The 23,128-nt window shown below is 48.4% G+C and overlaps 1 protein-coding gene across 10 annotated transcripts in view; it reads left to right on the top strand.

The window, feature by feature from the left end:
- The window catches only part of ST6GAL1 (ST6 beta-galactoside alpha-2,6-sialyltransferase 1), a 158,941-nt gene extending 136,342 nt beyond the window's left edge, over positions 1 to 22,599 (top strand). For all 10 annotated transcript variants that reach the window (XM_073895909.1, XM_025876902.2, XM_073895919.1 and 7 more), the window contains 4 exons: positions 1,196 to 1,293; positions 15,697 to 15,795; positions 16,917 to 17,091; positions 19,611 to 22,599. In XM_073895909.1, the coding sequence (XP_073752010.1) occupies positions 1,196 to 1,293; positions 15,697 to 15,795; positions 16,917 to 17,091; positions 19,611 to 19,852 (614 nt within the window). In that variant the 3' untranslated portion in view covers positions 19,853 to 22,599. The remainder of the gene's footprint in view (positions 1 to 1,195; positions 1,294 to 15,696; positions 15,796 to 16,916; positions 17,092 to 19,610) is intronic.
- The last annotated feature ends 529 nt before the right edge of the window (positions 22,600 to 23,128 follow it).

The following is a 23,128-nucleotide window of genomic DNA, read 5'->3' as shown; positions in this document are numbered from 1 at the left end:
CTCTGCACATCTCATATAACTTTCAAACCATCTTGATGAAATTTGCCCTAGGATTGAGATAGGGTTATTTTTGTGACTAGATTAGATATGTCTAGATTCCTGAGGTTCAAAACCTATGTTAGAAATGAAATAAAGAGGGAGGCTTTCATCCCTTAATTCTGTGAGTATTCTTTTTTCAGATCATCTTGTATTGAGCCACCCCAAATAAATTTCCCACAGGGAGGGAACTAGAACAACAGAAAATTGGGCTGACCTCCAAACCTTGTGCAGATGTCAGTGGTGAGCCTCAAACTTGCTTGATCCAGTCAGGTTGGGATGAGCTCCTAGGACATTGGCTCAAGGTTGAGCTAGATCTTAAAAGTCATTAGTTCTCTCCCCCAGAAGATTGGTCAGTGCCACATAGAGAAACTTCTCCAAGTCTTTCAAACTCTGCTGAAACAGCTACGGGGACAGGGACCTAGAGCCAGGGAGTAAATGGATTTTTAAAAACATGGTCTGTTTGATCTTGCCTGGATTTAGGACATTGTTTCTGACAAAGAGTTCTTCTTTTTCGACAGAAAATGTGGGATTCAGTTTTGATCTATGACCTCCTTTTCTACCTCTGTCAGCACCCGGGCTTGTGACCCTTCCTGGGCCTCAGGTTCCTAATGGTACACTTAGGGAGTTGTCTTGGAAACCATAGTAAATCCCTCCCATTTGCCGAGCACTGCAAGCTTCTCCGAGTGCTATGGGGACATTGCACTTGTGGGTGACACTGAGCTTATGGTCGCTTCTTCCTTTTCCTGACGGGGATGGCAGTATGACCTACTGGTAATGCCAAGAGAATATTTGGGTTGCTCCTTTGGTGGCTGGGATAGCTATTCCACGTGAGGCAGCACACCAGCCCCGGGCACCTCTCTGCTGTGCTAAGGCACACTGGAGTCATGGGAAGGGATTTCAGGGATGCCCAATATGAGCCTCGTTAGCTTCTGCAGGGGCCAGGCGGACAGTGGGTCATCTGTCTACAAACTGCCAGATTGCCCCGTACAAATAAGATCCTTTTCCCCTCCGATGGGGACCATGATGGGATAGAGACTGGGAAGGATGATTCTCTTGCCCCTCCTCTTCTTCCCGCCCTCTCTCCCTCCAGACCTTCCTCTGTTCCTGCATGTTGCTGGTGCTCATCACCTCTTTTCTGTTTCCTTGTGGTTTATAGATGATCATGATGCAGTCCTGAGGTTTAATGGGGCGCCCACAGCCAGTTTCCAACAAGATGTGGGCACGAAAACCACCATTCGCCTGATGAACTCTCAGGTAAAATTTCTTCTGTGCAGATCTGGAGTGAGAGAAGGACCACAGTGTGGGCGCTAATGTAGACCCCACCTGCTGGAAACACATCAGAGCCGCCAAGTTAATTAAGTCCCGTGACCTTCCTGAGTCCTGGGGTCCAAGACCCAACCTGGGGACGTGTTCGTGATAAAGCCCCTGTGGCATTAGGTGGCATTAACAGAGGTGTCCAGTGCCCCAAGAAAGGAGAGTTCTGCTGTCCCCATAGCTGCCAGGTTTTATCTGGAATATTGCATGAGGGACAACATGGCAGAGAATATCAGAGTGAGGAATGCTGGGGAAAGTAAGAGAAGCAACGAATGTGGGCGTGTTTGATAAGCTGTAAAATAGTATACAAGTATTGTAACACATCATCACTAGATGATGATGTGTTACATGGCGCTCGAATTCACGTATTGCCTCATGAATTGCCCTAGAGAATTAGTTTCCTGAAGTATTTCCAGGTAGTACACGCTGATTTCTCAAAACTAATGGGGACTTGAGGAATACTCTTGCCACAAAGTTCTGTTAATAGATTTTAATTAGTGGTAAAAAACAAACAAAAACAAAACTGGATGACACATATATCAAAACTAGCGTGAGAGGTCTGCAAACCTCACTCATGACCACCGATGTTTATTGTTTTCTGTGTAAACACATAAACCTCAGGTGTTTTTATGTCAATGTGCAATCTCTGTACATTGCCTAGGACTCCACGGGCATGGAGCACATCCTGGGAGTGATCCTAAGTGCCCTTTCAGTACTGTTCCAATACACCTGCATTTCTCCACTCCTCTGCCATAAGGCTCCACTTCCGTTTCTCTCAGCTCTCTTCACTGCTTGCCCCTCAGGAACTCACCAGCTGGGCCGAAGCTGCTTCTTGCATGGCCCACTTTCCATCTGAGGCCCACAGTCCTAGGAACCTTTGTATGAAGGAACTTGGATTGATCAACTTAACTTCTTTGCAAGTGGATGCCATCTTGTTTTCTCTTCTTTCTCAAATCCCTTGATGATGGTATCACTTTCTGTCATTGTAATATCCTCAGTGGACTCTGTGTGCTTTCAATTGCTATTTATTATTCAACCTTATATTTTGGGCTTTTATATTACTTTTATTATAAACTATAAGAGGGCAGATTAAAAGAAATAGATTGGTCAGCAAGAGACTCTCTGGAGGACATGGCACCAGAGCTAGACTCTGAGATATGGGCGGGATTTGGAGAAATAGTAATAGGGAGGCATTCTAAGAAGTGGTATTGGCAGGACAGGGACACATGGGAAATGAGGGGGACATCCAAACAGGTATGGCCAGTGTGGGGGTGGGGATGGATTTGTGTTGCCCTATAGAGGGAGATGAGGCTGGAGCTTCGTGGCTGCTTGGACTCTGGCAAGTCTAGAAAATCAGGCAGAGGAGGTGGGATGAGCTTTCCCTTCTTTCTCCTTTTCCTTTTCGTGCCCCAGAGAAATCCTGGAGCTGGAGAGCACCTCAGGAAGTGCTACAGTGTAACCTCTACTTCTGTGGTTCCTGAATCCACCTTTGCCTCCCTCCCTCCAACCCTTTCACAAATATGGACAGGACCGAGTAGAATGTGGTAGTCAGTACATAGATCTGCAGTAAGCCTGCCCAGGGTTGAAACCCTGGCTCTGTCTCTTAATAGCTAAATGATCTTGCATCAGTTACTTATGCCTCCATTTGTTCATGTGTGGAGAGGGGAGAATAGCAGTACCTTCTCCACAGCACAAGGTTGTTAGGAGGAATGAGCGAGAAGACCATGCAGAGCAGCTAGAACCCGGCACGTACGTCAGTGGAGGATAGCTACTCTTACGTTCATGTGGGCCGACGCTGAGATGGGTTTGGGGGATACAGTGGGGAGCCCGGCAGGCTGGGCCCCTTCGTGGGTCACCGCCTACGGCCACAATCAATCCTCACGCAGAGAGATAGAGAGTTGCAACGGAGAACTACAAAGGACAGGATCAAGGTGCTCCCAGAGCCCATGCCAGGGACGTCAGGAGCCTTGAGGAGATGAGACAGCCGTGTAGGCGTGGAGGATGAGACGGGCTAGGGTCTCTCCTGAAGAGACAACAGCCTAGGTGAGGCCACGTGTGGGAGGGGGCAGGCCAGGGCCCCGGGGGGAGGGGGGGGCACGGGGGGGGGGATTGTGGTGAACACAGAGGCTGAAGGTAAGGGGGAGCCACGTCCTGGCGCCATGGTCAGGAGATATTCTCTGTGGCACGACCAGACTTGCACTCTGCAAACGTTGCTGGCATCCGCCCTGTGGCCCACGGAGAGACACAGTTAGGAAGCTCTTGCAGGGAAAGACTGGCAGTTGCTGCAGACGAGAAATGAGGGTGAATGTGAGAACGGACTGCATTTGAGAGCTATTTGGCATGTGTGGTCCAGAGGCGTTCGCGGGGCTGCGGCGAGGGGTGAAGGGAGAGGGGCCGCCGGTGCTACTGGGTTGCTGGCTCGTGTGGCTGGCCGGCAGGAGTCCCTGGGATTGCAAGTGCTTGAAGACGTTTTGGCTTGTGCGGGCTAGGGTCAGACGGAGGGCGGGATAAAAACTGTGGTTCTGGATAGCGTTGATCTGAGCTGCCCCGTGGATACCTGTGAAGAGATGTCAAGTAGGCAGCTGTACAGAGGGGGCTGGGGTTCCGTGGAGAGCTCTGGGCTGGAGGGCGGAATTTGCCAGTCGTCTGTATCTGTGAGGCAATGAGATGGCGGGGCCGAATGAGCGCATGAGGGACAGCGTGCAGACAGAAATTCTACGCAGGGGCTTTGGGTAACAAACACAGGAAGAGGGGGGTAGTCAGCACCGAGGTGAGGCCGAAAAGCACTGTTCTCTCTTCGGCAAGAGGGAGGCCACCCGTGACCTTCAGCAGCAGCTGCCTGGGAGAGCTGCGAAGCCAGAAGCCACACCGGGGCGTAGGGCGAAGAGTGTGTGGGGAAGGCCAGTGCAGATAGTTCTTTCAAGAAGGCTAGCTCTGAAGGGCAGAAGAGCAGTAGGGCAAGAGCCATAGAGAGTCGAGGGTCCCAGGGCCCGTTTCTGTTCTTTTCATTTTTTTTTAGATTGGAGAGAATTGAGTACGTTTAAAAGTCAGTGGGAAGACCGTCACAAGAGGGCACATACTGTACGGGTGTACTTACCTGAGGTTCCTGGAGGAGTCCGATTCGTAGACAGAAAAGTAGAACAGTGGTTTCTGGGGCCTGGGGGTGGTGAGGAATTATCATTTAATGGTTAGAGAGTTCCAGTTTGGGTAGATGAAGAAGTTCTGGACATGTATGGGTATGGTGGTAATGGTTCTATAACAGCATGAATGTACTTAATGCCACTGAGCTGTACACTTCAAAATGGTGGATATGGTACATTTTCTGTTATGCGTGTTTTACCACCATAACATTTTTTTTTAAGTCAATGAGGAGAAACCAGTCGATGGAGAAACTGAATATACTGAAGAGAAGGGACAATAAGTAAGTGATGGGGAGGAGGGATTGATCCAAAGCTCCACCAAGGATCAAGCCCCACGGGAGGGGGTCAGAAGGGAGGAAGGCTAGGAAAGGTGTGCTGGAGGCCGTTTGTAGTGGAAGGATGAAAGGGCTGCTATTTTCTCCGCAGAGTAGGATGTAGAGAAAGGGAGGCTTTTTGTCAGGAGGCTGAGGGGAAGAGGGGTTTCTGTAGAGGAGGTTTGAGCAAAGAAGGTTTGGCATGAGGGGAGCAGAGGAAGGAGCCAGCCAGAGGAACGGAGCAGGATTTCCAGGCCGTGCGGACCACTTTGGGGCTGGAGAGCGTGACTTCGGAAAGAGTGGGTATGACCTCCAGATTGGTAGGTGGCAGCAATCGAGAAGAGGGAGCATGGAGCCCTAAAAAACCTCTTGGGTTTGGGAGGCTATACCCCCTTCTTAGGCATCTCTTCCAGGTGGTGAGTGAAGAGGTAAATCTCCATCCCGCAAAGATTTCATTTAAGGCCATGTAGGTTTACCTAAGAAGCTCTCTTCCAGGTCGGGGAGAGAAAGCCCACGTCCCGTGCATGGCAAACAGGGTGTCCTGATTGGACTTCAACCGGCACATTCTCAGATCACTCCCTGGGGCTTATCCTGAGACCATAGCTGGTGCCACTTGTTCAATACTTCTTCTGTCTGAGGCCCATACGTATCTTATCCTACGAGACCTCTAGGACAATGCTGTGAGGTGTGATTACCAACCACCACTTTCTGTGAGGACACCAAGGTTCACAGAGTCTGAGTGACTTGCTCAGGGGAGGGCAGAAAGGACGAGAGAGAGGTGGGATTTGGATGGAGGTTGGTTTGCCAATTTTCTGGAAGAGTTTCTATAGAATTGGTATTTCTCTTTTTCTGAATGTTTGGTAGAGTTGCCAGTAAAGCCTTCTAGGCCTATAATTTACCTTGTGGGAAGTTTTTTAGCTACAAATTCAATTTCTTTAATAGATTTAGGGCTGTTCGTGTTACCTGTTCCTTTCTGACCGAGCTTTGGAAATTTGTGTCCTTCAAGGAATTTGTTCATTTCTTCTAAGTCATTGAATTTATTGGCATAACTTGTTCATAATACTCCCTCATTATCTTTTTATAAAAGATTTACTTATTTCCCTCATTATCCTTTTAATGTCTGTAGAATCTGACGTGATGTCTGATGTGATAGGACATCCTTTGTGGTGATTCAAGCAGTACTGGAATTCACAGAGCTTGAAAGGACTTTGAAGATCAACAAGCCATGAATTCATTCCAGAAGTTCTTATTTAGTCACCTGCCCTGTGCCAGCCTCTATGTAGGGAGCTGGAATTGAGCAGCCCACAACAGCAGTAAAACAGAGACAGACATGCTCCCTGCCCTTGCGGAGCCCAGGGTCTCCTCGGGTCATTTCATTTTCCAAGTGACACAACCCAGGCCTGGGAAGAGAAGATGGCCCACACAATGCCCAGAGGGTCATGGCAGGCCCAGGGCAGGACGAAGGCCTCCTCACAGCTGGGCTAGGCTCCTCCCTGGCTCTCTGCCGGCACCATCCCCGTGCACATCTCTCACTCCCATCATCCTAGTTGCCCATCTCACTTTTTGCCTGGCTCTGCCACCATGACGTCTGGTCTCCGAGAGGAGGTGTGTTTGTCTGTTTTGTTCACTCATACGCCCATGTGCCAGGACCAGTGCCCATTGCATAGTAAATGTGCAATAAATGTTGAATATCTAGAGAACCTTCTGCTCACTCAGTGGACGGACTGCCTCCAAACTCTTTAAAAAAGTTTTTTGAACTTGTTATTTGGAAATACTTTAATACTTTCAGAAAAGTTGCAATAATGTCTAATACGAAGAATGCCCGTATACGCTTTATCCAGATGCACTTACTATTTTTTCATTTTACCCCATTGCTGTATTATCTGCTCTGTTCATTCTTTGTAATATTTTTTCATTTGAGAGCAAGTTGTATATATTGTAGACATTAATTCCTAAATACTTATTATGGGCAGAAAATTTATGTCCCCACCCCCAGCCCCAATTCATATGTTGAAGCTCTAACCTTCAATGTGTTTGTATTTGGAAATGGGGTCTTAGTTAGATGAGGTCTTGAGTGTGAGTCCCCCCATGATGTCTCTGCTATGTGAGGAAGGCGGCCATCTACAAGCCAAGACGAGCACCCTCACCAGGAACCAAATGTGCAGGCACCTTGACCTTGGACTTATTCAGCCTCCAGAACCATAAGAAGTAAATGTCTGTCGTTTAAGCCACCCAGTCTATGGTATTTTGTCATAGCAGCCTGAGCTAAGATTTTTGGGTTCTGAGAGGAGGAGTTTTACTATTAACAAAACCTAACCATGTGGAGTGACTTTGGAACTGGGTAATTGGTAGAAGCTGGAGTCTTGAAGGACATGCTAGAAATATAGACGCTAAGGGAAATTCTGGTGAGGGCTCAAAAAGAGTAGAGGAGAGCTGGAAAGAGAGCTTCTGTCTTTTTAGAGAATATGTAAATAATTGTGAACAGAATGTCGGCGGAAACATGGATAACAAAGGCCCTTCTGGTGGGGTCTCAGATGGAAATGAGGAACATGTTCTTGAACAATGGAGAGTGATCTTTGTTATAAAGTGACAGAGATTTTGGCTGAACTGAGTTCTAGTGTTCTGTGGGAGGTAGAACTTGTGAGCAAAGAAATTGGATGATTTACGTGAGGTGATTTCTAAGCAAAGTGTTGAAGGACTGGCTTGGTTTCTCCTGATTGCATTGAGATGTGAGAAGAGACAAATGAATTAAAAAAGGAATTGTTTAGCGAAAAGGAAACAGAACTAAAGATCTGGAAAATTCTCGGCTTATCTATATGGCAAAAAAATGAGAAAGCTTGTTCTGAAGAGAAAATGAAGGGGTGGCCCCAAAAGCCATTTGATAAGGAGATCAGCAACGGTGTGAACCACAGACCTACTCAGCCTTCCCAGCAGAAGCACTGTGAGCTTGAGCTGAAGGGGAAGGATACAGGACAAAGTAGGGGAAGGCTGTATGCCTCTTAGGTCCCATAGGACAGGGCTATAGGGCTCTTGGGCTATGACTGGGTGTTGTTCTTCACGACGGGAAGAGCATGACCCCAAAGGTGATTCAGAAATCACCAAGGTTGCATCCTTGGTTTCAAAGGTGGGAGGCGGGCCTTGGTTTTAATAGGCTGGATGGTAGCTGCTCAGGGCCTTGGGGGTGTGACTGCGGCCTGCCAGAGCCGCAGAGGTGGGACCACTACCCCCGTGGGTCCAGAGGGCACAGCACTGAAACAAAGAGGATTCTTTTCAAGCCTTAACATCTAGTGGTATTTACTTTTCTAGGTTTTGGACTTTCTTGGGACCTGTCACCTCTCTCTTCCTTCCGATTTCTCCCTTTTGGAATGGGAATGCCTATCCTATGCCATCCCACCACTCTATTTCGGAAGTACACAGCTTTTCTGCTTTCATAGGTTCACAGCTGGAGAAGAGTTTTGCTTTAGGATGAACTGTCTCACTCTTACCTGCTTTAGACAATATTCACATGAGACTTAAGACTTCAGACTTTAGAGTTGATGCTGGAATGAATTGAGACATCGGGGAGGTTGGGTGGAATTAATCTATTTTGCATGTGAGAAGGATGTGCTTGCTAACTGACCTAATAATATCTTTTATGGCATATATATATTTTTTTCTTTCCGTACAAGATCTAGTCCAGGATCAGGTAGTGCATTTAGTTGTTGTGCCCGTCTCGTCTCCTTTCATCTGGAATATTTCCATAGCCTTTCTTTGTCTTTTAAGGCACTGGCATTTTTGAAGAATAAAGTCCTTCAAAAAAAATAAATAATTTGGGGTTTGTCCGATGCTTACTCAATATGAAATTCAGTTCATACCTTCCTGGCTGGGATGTTGGGTCCTCCTAAGAGCATCACATCAGGAGGCCTCCAATGTCTGTCTGCCCCTCAGCTGATTTTAATTTTGATCACCTGGATAAAGTATTGTCTGATTTCTCCACTTTTACAGTTATTATCTTTCCCTTATAGTCTGTGGGTGAACACTTTAATACTGTGCCACTGTTCTGCTCCTCATCAAAATCTCCTCCTATATTTAGCATTCCTGGCTCATTTTTGCCTGAACCAGTCTTTACTAGGATGGTTACAAAATGGTGGTCTTCTCACTATAGCTCCCCCTGCTGTGCGTCATTGGGCTGGCGCTCAGAGTTCTACTGTGAGCGAGAGCCCTTCCTTCTCCTCCTGCATTTATTTCCTCCCACCCTCCCCTCCTTTCTTTCTCCATTGATTATTGGTAAGAACTCATGGATTCCTGTTTCTTCAATGGTTTGTAATTCATCACTGTTCTGAATTACTTTGGCGTTCAAATTGTCTTACATTTGGCCAGTGGGAGTTCCTTGATGCTGGCTCTCATCATTTTTTTTTTTTTTTAACACTCTGGTATCTACTGGCATAACAGGATATTCCAGTTAATTTTTTTCTTATCTGTCACATTTTAAATGTTTCATCTTTATTAGCTTTATCCGAACGTATGTATACACAGTGTTCTGGATCAGAGACCTATTTCTTATTTAATACTTTACAGTAGATAATGAATGTGCTAGTCCCTCTTTGCCCAAGCTCCTCCTCCCAGGGCAATGCCCTGAGAGCCATATCAATTATCCTACATGCCTAGCCAGATACCCCATAGGCAAGGGACAAAAAGTAAGTGATCCCCCCTCCTCCATGACACACACACCTCTTATAAAGGCAGGAGGTGGCTGTCCTCTACCCCTTCTAAAAGGGCCCCCTTCTTACTCCAGCCCTTTAGAATATAAACACACTCAGATGTGATACTAGAGATGTCTGTAAGTTCCTGGGCTCCTTTCCTCCTGCACCGGCCTTCCTGGCCTCTTAGCATATCTCTATATTAACCTTGAGATGTCGTCTGGGCTATAACCATTTGGCTTCTTGGGGAGGTAAGAGAAGTTTCATTAGGTTTTGAACCAGAGCAGAGCAATTAACTAGACAAATAGCTACAGAGTTTATTCTGATGGTATATGAAGAGTTTAGTAGGAGTCCAGGCCTTTTTGCAGGAGCACTGAGATACCGAGGAAAGTTTTATTTCCTCAAGCTAACCTACCTTAGCTCTGGGATATGTCATTTTTTCCAAGGAGTCTTGGCTCTTTTAAATAAAAGTTGATATTAGAAACCAAGATCTGGGTGCTAGGTGTTTCATGCCTACTGAGGTATCTTTGCTTCTTGGCCCTTACAGTAGGGAGAGCTAAGAAATAGAGCATGTATATGCACATGTGTATACCTGTCCACACACAGTACATGTACACGTGCATTCGAGTACTTACTATATACATACATATGCCTGCGTGCGTGCATAGACACATCTGCGTAGACACATGCATATACATGCAGATATGCCTGTTTTAGAAATGACAGGCCCCGACCGAGTTCAGTCTGTCCACATAAGGTATCCCTTGCCTTCCCCATTCTGTATTTGCATTCCCCCTTCTCTCACAGTGAGAATCCTGCTTCTAACACCTTCATCCATTTATTTATTTGCTCGCATTGGTAATACCCCTAAGATAGTTTGAAATTGCTTTGCACATCTCTCCATACAGCAAGCCCACCAGAGAGAGTTCAGGTTGGGTTTGCAGTTTTCCCCAACACCCTGCCCGAGACTGAGGTTATGTAGTCACATAATGTATCCCTAAGTTACCTGGATTCGTCCTTCTGTTTCTCTCCACTGAGATTGTTGAATTCATTTGAAATTCAGTTGTATCCATTTTGTTTCAGTTTTCGGGTTTTCTTTTCCTTCTTCTTTTTAAATTATGCAGAATATTAACATGTTTCCCAAATTCAAAACTATCCAGAAAGGCATACCCAGAGAAGTGTTAACTCCGTCCTAAATTCCTGCCACCCGATTCCATCGCCACCCTTGGTAGGTAGCCACCTGCACTGTGTTCTGATTTGTCCTTCTGTATTTGTGTCAGTCACGATAAATAGATGTACAGGGCACCTGGGTGCCTCAGTTGGTTAAGCGGCTGCCTTCAGCTCGGGTCGTGATCCTGGGGTCCTGGGATTGAGCCCCGCATCAGGCTCCCTGCTTGGCGGGAAGCCTGTTTCTCCCTCTCCCACTCCTCCTGCTTGTGTTCTTTCTCTAGCTGTCTCTCTCTCTCTCTCTGTCAGTTAAATAAATAAGTTAAAAAAAAAAAAGATAAATAGATGTACATATGCTTTCTCAATTCCCCTTGTTTCTCACACAGAATGTAGTGCAGTGGGCTCTATATGCTCTTTTGCACTGTTTTCCCCCAGTATCTTCTCGAAATCCCTCCCTATCAGCTCGTAGAGATCTTCCTCCTTCTTTGTCATAGCTGCATGGTACTCCTTGGTAGCTAAGTTTCATAGATCATTCTCGTAACCTCTTCTGCTTGGACATTTAAGCAGTTTCCAACACTACTTCTTCTTACACTTCATCGTTCTTTTGATGACTTCCTGGGAGGCCGGGTAGAGTTATAGGCCCCTCTGATTTGGGGTTTGTGGTGGCTTTCCACTTGAGGTGCCCTTCTCTCAGTTAGAGCACCTGCATCCTGTCCAGGTCTGGTTTACCGTGGCCCGGCCTTCATTTTTCATATCTACTCAGGACCTCGACCACCCCTTGTTTGTCTTCCTATAGCACTAACTAGCCTTGTAACTCTGGCAAAGTCTGGCACTAGAACACAGACTCTTTCGTCATCCCTTACTGTTTTGAATGAAGGTTGTCTGGTACAGCGGGAAGAGATCAGACAGGCCTTGATTTGTATCCTAGCTCTGTCCCTTCCTCGCGGTGTGATCCTGGGCTCGTTAGGTAACTTCTTAGAGCTTCCTTTTCATGCCCTGTTCGGAGCTGGGGAATATTGTGAGGGATAAATGGGAAGACATAGACTTTGAATGTTGTGTGAGTTTAACAAAGCAACTAAGTCTAGACTCTATAGTTACCAGTATCTACACACACAAACACACACGTGGGGTATATTAGTTTCCTATGCCTGCCATAACAAAATACAAAATACCACAGATGGGGTGGCTTATACAACAGAGATTTATTTTCTCACAATTCTGGAGGCCAGAGGTACAAGATCAAGGTGCCATCAAGGTTGGTTTCTGATAAGGGCTCTCTTCCTGGCCTGTGGATGGCCGCCTTCTCTCTGCATCTTCACATGGCCTTTCCATGTGAAAGATGGAAAAGAGAGAGAGATCTTTGGTGTCTCTTCCTTTTCTTATAAAGGTAGCAATCTTATCGTATTAGGTACCCATCCTTGTGACCTCATTTAACCTTAATTATCTCCCTGAAGGCCCTATCTCCAATATAATCACATAGGGGGTTAGGGTTTCAACATAGGAATTTTGGTAGGGGGGAAGGGGGGCACAGTTCAGCCCATAACTGAGAGGGAAAAAAAGATTTGGGAAGAAAAAAGACCAACATATTCATACAGGCGATATCTGACAAATGCAATGATTGATGGTTGTTTTCTTATTCTTATACATATATATATATATATATATATATATATATATATATATATATACACAGATGTGTATATTCTTGTCTTTTTTTTCTGCTGTGAGCATTTCTTGCTTTGTGACTGGAGAGATGACTTTATAAACAGGTTTATATAACAGCACCACCCCGTCTCCCTGGTGTAGCCTTTTCCTGGCAGGTGTTCCTTGTGGCTCAGGTGCCGTGGCAATGACCGACTTTCCTCATCACGAGGCTCCTGGGATCTGCCCTGATCTCAGCTAAGACTCTGCACGAGGTTAAGTACAGGGGCATTTGAGAAGACCTTGATCTCTCCCCAGTGCCTTGTGCTAAAGTTGGGGAAAATGGCAGATGGAGATGCTGTCCAGGCATGGCTGGCCGCCCAAGCTGGGCCTTTCAGGGCGGTTCTGTCCTATAAATGAGGCACATTAGCCTGGAGAGGGCAAGCAACCCTCCTAAGACCACAGAGCGAGTCAGACGCAGAGCACTGCCACACTTCCCCAAGCAGTTTTGAGGCTCTCTTGTGTTTGAGGAAATCTTTACATCTCACGTAAGGGCCACCAGAATGAGTCTGGAAAGTTCAGAGCCGTGTCCATTTAAGCTCAAGGGGTGCTTGCTAGCTTCTCCCCTGTCCCCGCACAGGCCCCAGCTGTGGTCACTTTCTCTTCCACCTCGGGATAAACTAGCCCTTGCCTTCACCTCTTCTCAGTTTCATGCTTTGTCATTTGCTTCATCAAGTAGCTCGAGTGAACAGCCACTTCCCCACCATGTATGGTGAGAACCGAGGGTGACCCAGGCCCCACTAGGGTGCTCACTCAAATGCCTTGGTGGTTTTGGAGTAGAGCCCTGGGGGGGAACAAAGAACACTGGGGAGGAGCCAACCTCTAGACTCTGGTTCTGGCTCTGTCTCAAGCTCACTCGGAAGCCTGGGATAAGTCTCTCTTCTCTGTGGACCTCAGTTTACGCATCTGAAAATGACAGACTTGGGTCCAGCCCCTCGAGGATCTTCCAGCCATGACTTGCTATGACTCAGACAAGAAGCAACATTCTCATGACATGTCTGTCTCCCTCATCAACCGCTTTCTTTGGCATCTCCTCCCGAGACCCACGGCTGACCCACCCTGCCCACTTTGTGGGAGGCAGTGCTCGATGTAGGTCAGAAGTGCAGACTCTGGAGTCAGACAGAAGCGGGCTCCAGTTCAGACCCCCTGCTTACTAGCTGTATGGCTTGGGTGAGTTTCTTAGCATCTCTGAGTTCATTGCCTTATTTATAAGATGAGCATATTCATAATTCCCCCCTGGAGCGGTTGCAAAGATGAGCTGAGATAATGTATGAACGTACCTGGCTTGGAATAAACATCATCAGATGGCATCTGGTGCTATCAGTGTTGTTCTCCGTTGTCGGAAAGGAGAAGACTTTTGAGCAGCTCTCTTGGGATTTCTGAGGCCTGTGAAACCACAGATGCTGGGAAAGTCTTAGCAGAGCTCGCTGCCACTGGCCTCCTTCTTCTATACTAAGCAGATGACTGGAGAGGAGCAGGAGATGTTTTAAAAATTCCAGTTATCTCTAATTCTCTCAAGTGCACAAACATCGCTCGGCATCGGTACTCTGTGGAGAAAGAAGCATGGCTCAAGAAAAAACTCAGGCTCTCAATATACCAGCTGCTCTGAGGGGCATGGAGTGGGGTAGGAATAGGGAACAAAGTTGTAGAATTCTGTCTCGGAAGGGTACGCACTGCTCCCTGGGCCTCCCTGTCCCCAGCTCGATCGTGTCTGTCCTGCAAAGCTCCATCTGCCGGGATGCCCACTCTTTCTTTGGACTGCAGCACTGAATGCCTCTGCCGGGGGTTCCAGTGCTGCCCACGGACAGAGGATCGCACTTAACGTCCGAAGACGCTCCTCGATCCTGTGGCCCCTCAGCTGTGGGCCTTCAGGCCAGTTGTCTCAACCTTGAACTTCACATCCCCACCTCACCCCCACAGGCACATGCCAGTTGCTTTTCTTTCCACATTCTCATTTTAGGAAATGGCCCGAGGTCTAGGAGTCACCTTTAACCCGCTTTGCTTCCCTCTCAACACCCCCCGCAGTGAGTCTGCAGGTCTACAGCTGACAGTGGGAGCTCCTGGGCTTCGTTCCTTCTCCATCATTTCTTAGGCTGCAACGGCAGCTTCTTCCTGGCCTCCCTTTCTCTCAAACTCGAGAGATTCCAGAACTCTGGTCAGTTTATATCCTTCTCACTTAAAAGCGGTCACCGGCCCCATAACCTACTGAAAAAACTCTAAGCTCCCTGACATGGCCCCTGCCTACATTTTTCTAACACCTTCTAGCTCTCCCTCTGTATCCTAGCTGCACTGGACAACCTGCAATTCCCAGACAAGCTCCTCATGGTACTAAGTAGAATTAGGTTCGGCTGTTAGTGACAGCAACACTCTGCCCACCCCTCAACACAAGGTTAACAAGATAAAAATGTATTTCTATCTCATGTAAAAGAAGTCCAAGGGTGGACATTCCAGAGCTGCTATGGTGTTCCAGTGTGTCAGGAACCCGGGGCTCCTACTACTTTGTGCATTTGCCATTCAATCATGTGACTTCAACTTCATGGTCCAAGATGACGGCTCCAGCTCCACCCATCACATCCACTTTCAGCCAGCAGGAGGGAGGAATGAACAAGGAAAGGCATGACTCTGCCTCTAAGGACACTTCCTGGAAGTCACACTTGCTCACACACCCTTGGCCAGAATTTTATCATGTGGCCAGACTTGGCTGTAAGAGAGGCTGGGAAATTTTTATTTCAGGGAATCTTTATTTTAGATGGCCATGTGTTGAGGTAAACAGAAAGGTTTACCTCACTCATCTCATGGCCATATTCACGCTGGCACCCTGTGACTCCCTGGGGACTCCTTAGCACCCGGTACAACCAAATGATCCCCAGCCAAGGTGGGCCCACCGCTAATAGTTCATGTCTCAAAGATATCCTGAGAAAGTGGGATTGTATTGTTCAGGCTTCCAGGGCCTTCCTGCCTTTGGGGGAGGCGTGAGGGGATGGGGTAGCTCAGAGGCTCGTGGCAAGTTGCTGTTCTCTGGGATGTACCTAGTTGTTCTTGAGATATAACAGTGATACTGATTACGTCTCCACCTCGTGATGGTGAGGGGTCGAGGCGGGGAGCGATTATTGTGATTCTTGCTTTTATTTTCAGGCAGTTCTTGATTTCGTTTCTGCCATTTATTTCTCTCAGTTTCCCCCTGGGCAACATGTGCTTTTTAAGGTGAACATCTGACAGCTCATCTCATGGATCACTGAAATGAAGCACCTCGGGTGGTACTTGCCACCTGTCAGTTATTACTCCATGAAGAACGTTTACATGTCAACATCCGGGTGACAGTTTGTCTGTTTCTTCCTGCAGCTGGTCACCACTGAAGGGCGCTTCCTCAAAGACAGTCTGTACAACGAGGGAATCCTAATTGTGTGGGACCCATCTGTTTACCATTCAGATATCCCAAAGGTAAGTGGGTGTCCACGGGAAATAGGGAATGAGTCTTCTGTTTGCCTATGGATGTTCCCGAGTTCCTGGGTTTTGAACGTCATGGCCGACCTGGGCCACCCGTGAGGACTGGCTCTTTCTGTTTGAGGGAACACACTTCATCCAGACTAGCAGCGCAGAAGTATTCCTGTCTGATACCAGTGCCCTCTGTGCTCTGCCCCGCAGGGCCACGTTTTTCTCTCCTAATGATGGTATGGGGCAGGAGTAACAGTGGCTGGATTTCTCACCGCCTGGGGTGGGGTTGTGTCCATCTCATACAATTATTTCTGAGGCAGATCAGCAGGAATAGACAGTGCTACCCATTCCTAGGACAGAATCATCATGCTTGACCTACTTCCGGTTTCCAGAATTCTTCCCATTTCACTCATAACAACATAGGGAAGTAGGTAGAGGCATGGCCCTTGCCCTTTACAGGTGAGGAGACTAGAATGCGGAGAGGGGAAGTCGCCTGTCCCAGAACTTGGTCTACCGAGCGGAGGGCTCTCTTTCAGGAAGGGGACAGGAGTCTCAGGCCTGCTTGCTTCAAGGCCTCTCCTGAATGGCGCTCTTGCTGTTTGTCATGCATGTCAGCCGGCCTCTCCCTGATGGGGCTGCAGTGCCTCAGGAGCAGGGCGGCAGGGCCGAAGGATGGAGCGCACCGCCCTGGGGATGCTGGCTTCTGAAGTCGGACCCACCAGGAGCTGACAGGCTCTGGTGATCGCTGGCACCCTCGCCACCTCCGCCTCCACGGTTTTAGAACAGCTCACTTAGAACTCAAGCATGCCTGGGGCAGGACAGGGGCTCCCAGCCCATAGATGTGGCAAGCTGTGCCCCAGGTCTCAGCCCTTTAAAAATGGGAGGTGGGATTAGATGGTGCCAAGGGCCCCTTTGAGCTCTGATAGCATTCCCAGAGTCCATGATCCTGAAGTCTGAAGCTGTACCAGGGTCACCAAGCTCAAAATTCCCTGTGAGCATAGGCCACATGCTGGGTCCCCTCTGCTAGTAAGTGAGAGCAGTGACATGGAGAAGTCTGGAACCTGCTCTGAGGAAGGGGCTCCGAGGCACGTCCCTTTCCTTGAGAAGACCGTTTCCTTCTCTTTCAGTGGTACCAGAGCCCCGACTACAGTTTCTTCGAGAACTATAAGAGCTACCGAAAGCTGCATCCCGACCAGCCCTTTTACATCCTCAAGCCCCAGATGCCTTGGGAGCTGTGGGACATCATTCAGGAAGTCTCCCCAGAGGAGATTCAGCCCAACCCCCCCTCCTCTGGGATGCTTGGTGAGTCCGTATCTAGGGAAAGACCTCTAGTGTTTGTTTCTAGAAGAGATTAGAGAATGGGCTTTCGTTCATTCTTTCATTCCTTTGTTCACCAAACAATTGCCAGGTTTTGGCTGTATTTCTACGCTGTGCCAAGTTCTAGCTAAGATCCAGAGATCAATAAGATAGAATCCTTCTCCTTTAGGGTGTTTGGTGGGGGAGTTCAGTCAGGTGTCCGAAGCCAGGAGGGTGCAGCCACCCGGTTGTGCCAGGAAAGAGCACCCCTTCTGGGGTGCTGTCAGAGAGCTCAGTGGAGGAGTGGCATTGGGCCAGGCCTGGGTGAGGGGCAGATTTGGCTTGGGGAGGGGGCAGGAAAACAGGAAGAGCAGGGCTGGGATTTGGAAGATGAGGCAAGGGAGGCACTTTCCTCAGGTGCACCATTTAAGGGGACACCAAAAACTTCAGTAACAAGCTAAATAATATTAATACAGTATCTTTTAAAAACCACAATTAATGCAAGATTTTATCCTGAATGAAGTATCAAAATTTTAAGTAAAGATAGGATCAGTGATAATGTTATGCTGAGCCATACTGGCATCTGAGGACAAAGCAAGAATCAATAATACTTTATTCAGAATTTCAAAAATCTGTTGAACCCAGTGAGTACCCTAGTCCTGGCCCTGAGAGAAGAATGAGTGGCAAAGCTTTCCTGGGTTTGAGGGTCATGAATGGAGCTGAGGGAGCGAGCGGGTGTAGTTGGGCTGGGGCCTGAGTCCAGAGGGTCCTGAATGCTGGCTTCAGACTTTCTTCTTGAACACATGGAAGGGAAGCTCCCTCCTCCTGGGATGCAAACTCCCTCAGGAAAGGGGACTGAGTTTATTGCATTCTTCTTCTTCTTCTTTCTTTTTAAATTTTATATATTTTTTCAAATTTTTATTTAAATTCTAGTTAGTTAATATATGGTGTAATATTGGTGTCAGGAGTAGAATTTGATGATTCATCACTTACATACAGCACCCAGGGCTCATCACATCAAGTGCCCTCCTTAATGCCCATCCCTCATCTAGCCCATCCCCCACCCACCTCCCCTCCTGCAACCCTCGGTTCTCTGTTGTAAAGAGTCTCTTAGTGCAATCTTCTGGGTGCGGCACAGGATAGCCCTGTGGTAACTGCCCCCTGAGTGCCTGAACAAGTGAGTGTTTACTGTCAGGGGCACTCCGTAGAGAACGGGATGGGGGCCATCTCAGTAGCAAGTCTTCGTACCTTTTCCTTCAGCTTTTGTATGTGTGCATTTGGGGCTCTTCCAGGAGCCCTTTGGAGCAGGAATAGTTGGAAAAGCATCCTGGGGAGCACTTTCCCACCGCCCTATTGTCCCGTTCCCACCAGCCCTCCCCTCGCCCATCCCTCATGGCCATGGCCCCTGCCGGGCCCCACACCAGTGCCACCAGGAGGTTTACTTGGGACCTCTCCCATAGGAAGTGCTCCCTCCTGAAATTTCTAGAAGCCACTTCTGTCGAGCCTTCACCAGTTGAGTTGCAGAGGTGTCTTGTCTCCCCCGCTGGACCAGGGGCACCCAGAGAGGGCTCTTCCCATATCCAATTCCTCTGGAACAAAGTTGCTGCTAGCAGTTTACAGTTTCAGCTCTTAGTGAGGACTGCTTCATCCTCAACTTTCCCTATATTTATGGTTGTCAGAAGGGGTCTGAGAACCATGACCTGATTGTATCCTAGCAACAGCCTGGGTGGTAGGAGGAGTGGGTGGATCACCCCTTGGGGCAGATGGAGAACCTGAGGCCCAGAGAGGGACGTATCCTGCTTGAGGTGCTTGGGCCAGGTGGGGACAGCTGTGGGTATCGCAGGAGTCTCCTGCCTCTTGCTGGGGGGTGTTGACACACTGCCCCTGTGTCTCCAGCACAGAGTTCTGTGCCGCCTCCCTGAGAACACCAACCTGGACTCACTGCCTCTGCTCCGTCTCCTGCCAGAACTAGCAGAGCCCATCAACACAGAGCAGGCAGGCTCCTCCCGCTGACCGCCCTCCTCCCAGCTGAGGGAAGGACAGTCTCCCTGCCCACACTGTTTCTCCTAAGCACTGTAAGAAACAACAACCACCAGTCAGCGCCGTCTGCAAGGCTCCTGCAGGACATAAAAGTGCTAGAAAGTACTATGTACATGTGATGGTGCTGTCTCCTCAGTCATCTTGCCCTCTCTCTTCATTTAGCTTATTCACACTGATGAGCCCAGTGACCGATGGACGGAGCCCTTCAGTCCTCTAGTGTTTAGGGAGACGCTGCCATGCATCAGCCCCTGACCTAGGAGCTGGGGGTTCACAGATGCACAGGGCTCAGCAGCCTCACACCCCGAGGAACAGCCTGCTGGACTGGCTTACTGGCCAGGCTCAGATTGGGAATCACAGTAATAAATAGAAACTCCAGATAGACCTCTCCCCAGATTTGGGTTCCTGAGCTGCTGGACTCATGGGGGCAGAACTCCAGGGTGCGGGGGTAGGTTGTCCGGAGAACTTACCTCTGCTCTCCTCTTCAGGTATCATCATCATGATGACGCTATGTGACCAAGTGGATATTTACGAGTTCCTCCCATCCAAGCGCAAGACGGACGTGTGCTACTACTACCAGAAGTTCTTTGACAGTGCCTGCACAATGGGCGCCTACCACCCACTCCTCTTTGAGAAGAATCTGGTGAAGCACCTCAACCAAGGCACAGACGAGGACATTTACCTGCTGGGAAAAGCTACACTGCCTGGCTTCCGGAGAATTCGCTGCTGAACATGGGCTCCCTGGTCAGGTCCCCTAGCCCTTCTCCACCATGTCTGGGCAGATCACGTTCCTGAACAATCCAGCCTGCACGGTGGGCCTTCTGTTCAAGAAAAGCCTCAGGCTGCAGGAGTCCCAACAGCAAGCAGCCAGGTCCAGCCAGGTCCAGCCTACCCCGTAGTTGCAGAGGTGTGCGAGCCCAAAGCCTCCCGCCACACACACATACACACATACCTAGCATTCTTTCCACATCACCTTTCCCACCAGGGCTGCCAAAGCTGGGCTGTTTTCCCCATCAGAATGATGTTATTCTCACAAACCAGTACTCTCTATTGCTCGAAATCTGCACCTAGACACTGATTTCATGCATGAAAGAAATTCTCCCAAATTATGATTGTGCCCGCATATAGGGTGGCTCTGGGGAGCCAGTAAGTGGTGCGGGGCGTAGGAAACATGCTTGATTCCTCCAGAACAAAGTTGGTCCCAAGGTCCATGCCCCTGAGAGATGTGGCATTCCAATCACTCTAGCTGGTTTGGCGGGTCCTTAGCCTGGGTGCTTATGCGCAAGGGGTCTTGATGAACCCACACCCTCTCCATATGGAGAAGAGAGCCACAAAAGGGCACGGTCTCCATCCTCTGGTTGCTCACAGTTCAGTGGGAGAGAGATGGAGGATTCAGTGCGCTCAGTTCACAGCCAGCGGGGGGGTGGGGGTGGGGGTTGGTGGAGAGGCTGAGTTGCCGTGCTGTGGGCTTGCATGCTCGGAGGGGCCACGCATTTGCTGTATCTATGGGTTGGAGAGGGCTTCGCTGAGCTGCGCTGTGGAGATTTTAGAGGATTGGAGAAACATGTCAAGCAGACGTTTGAGTCATCTGAATTGTGTTTTCCTTTCTGCCTTTATTGCCCATATTTATTTTCTAAGGTCTGCCTGAACTTCGAGGCTCATTATTTTCTAAGGAAACCACTTCCCCTGTCTGAGCACAGCCCCGTGGCAGACACCTGGCAAGCCAGATGCCAAAAAACAGATTTGTCCGTGCTCGGCCTGGCCGGACCCTTGGCTGCAGCTGGGTTCGCACACCTTGTCCACTGCTTCCCTGTTAATGCCCGCCCCACCCCCTCCTAGCTGCCATCCCTGTTTTCCTCTTTAAAGCAGTAGGTTTTTTCCCTCTTTCAAATTACTTTTAAGCATTTTGTACTTTAAAAGTATCCTGATCCGATGATTTCTTTCACCTTCATGGGCCTTTTGCGGAATGTCTCTCAGGGAGTGGGGATGTGGTTCCCTAGAATTTAAAGTTGCTCTCAGAAGTCAGAACCTTAGAGATCATAACTGATTCTCACAAGGTTTATCAGACGGCCATGGCCTCCACCCCTCCAGCAAGGGTGCAATACCAGAGTCTCCAGACAGAGGCCCTCCCCCTGTGGTGTACAAACATGCTTCCTGGGTAGTTTTGCTACCCCCCTTCTCCAGTGGAGAACCACACTGGACTGGTCTGGGCCCTGGTGAGGAGAAGATAAAGGATTCACTCAAGGTCACAAAATAATGCTGTAGAGCCAGGGCTCCTAGATCCATGTGCTCAAGGGCCTCTTAAGCTTGAGCTCTAGACCAGTCGTCTGGGAGCTGGAGTGCTCATGTGCTGCCAAACCCTTGGCTTATATAGGCAGTAGCAGGAGCCCTGGGGAGGGCTGATGTTCCCGTATATACTAGTCATGCCACCACGAGCAAATTTTCCTGAGACTCTGTTTCCACATCTGTAAGATGGGGGTGATAAGCCTACCTCACAGGGCTGTTGTAAGGGTTACATGAAACACCTGTCCTGGTTCTGTACTTGGCCCATAGCAGGTGCTCAGTACATGGTGGTTTCCTTCCTCCGTCTCTCTCCTTCCTCCCCTCCCTCGCTCCCTGCCTTCCTCCCTTTACTAAGGACCTGTTCCACGCTCACACCTGGGCAGGATCTTGCTTTGAGAGAGGCCAGAGACGGGGTCCTGTCATCAGGGAATTAACTCTCCTACTGGGAGACAACAACTACCCTGCCTGGAACATCCAGGAAATCATCCGAGGCAATGGAGAGTGCAGGTGCAAAAGTGTCCCCCCCCACCCCCACGCCCACGCCCACGCCCACTCCTTGCAGCTCTGGCCTTTCTGCTTGGGAATGGGCCAAGCACTTGGGTTGCTTCCTGCTGTGTGGAGGGAATCTTTTCCACTGATCTGGGCCTATGAATTCCCAGCTTGCTTTTTAGGTTCTGATCTGACACACTCATTGCAATCTTTGAATCACACACATTGAGAGGAAGGCGGCATTCCACCAGCAGGAGCTAGGCGTTGGTGTGGACACTGAAACTACACTGGGTAGATGCTAGCTTTTAATTGTTATTATTAATATTAATATAAGGGATCAGATTAATTTAAGTGTGATTCTGGGTCTACAGAACTTTAATTCTGTGTTCTCTCTATATGGAAACGAGTAAAATGCAAATAAGACAGGGATATTATTGTTGGTCTGGTGAGAGGTTTCATATTTGCAACAGATAATATAAAAATGGTGATGGAGTGCTGCAGCAAAGTCCCCGTCCCAAGGGGGCTGTGTCTTTGTCAGTAGCCATCTCTTCATCCCATATCATGAGACCCCCCAATCCTTCAGTCACATAAGCTAGCCACCTTGGTTTGGAGACCTCGATCTCAGAAGTGTCTGAAACATGCCTAATCGAATTCTGAATTACCCAAAGATGATGTAAAATTTTAAAATAAATGTGTTTTTAAAAAGCTGCTCCCTCTCTTCTTACTTGCTAAGGGAATGACTGTTGCTTCTCAACTTTTATCTCCAAGGAAGACACAGCTGGAATCCCAAAGCCACTAATCCTCCCCTGCCACCTGCTAGCTTCTCCTCAGTACTCCAGGAAGAAGAATGGTCACTTATGTGGCAGGTAGCATCTTTGAGATATTGACCGATTGGTTTTTCTTCCTTTTGCTCTTGCTTAGATTCAAATGACTAAGTTGTTTGTCCAACACCTCAGGGAAGGGACGCAGTAGGGCAGAAAGCAGAACGGAAGGAAGGTCTTTTTACCTTGGTTTCCAAAAGCCTAAAAACCCTTAAGGGAATGATATCCCAAGGGAACAGCCAAAATATTTGGATAAAAATCCCGAGAAGCAGGAATAGGAGAGAAAGGAGAATTCCTTTTCTCTGTGAACTGTGTGCCTCCCATTATGACTTAAATATGTCCCCCTACACCACACTACACTACACTGTAGTCTATTTAAGTGTGCAATAGCATTGTGTCTACAAAAACCATGC

This window comes from Callorhinus ursinus, unplaced genomic scaffold (genome assembly GCF_003265705.2).
Source record: "Callorhinus ursinus isolate GAN/ISIS: 27379988/994484 unplaced genomic scaffold, GSC_fseal_2.0 scaffold1, whole genome shotgun sequence".
NCBI lineage: Eukaryota > Metazoa > Chordata > Mammalia > Carnivora > Otariidae > Callorhinus > Callorhinus ursinus.
Note: the sequence above shows the minus strand (reverse complement) of the source record. Positions and strands in the feature narration are given on the sequence as shown.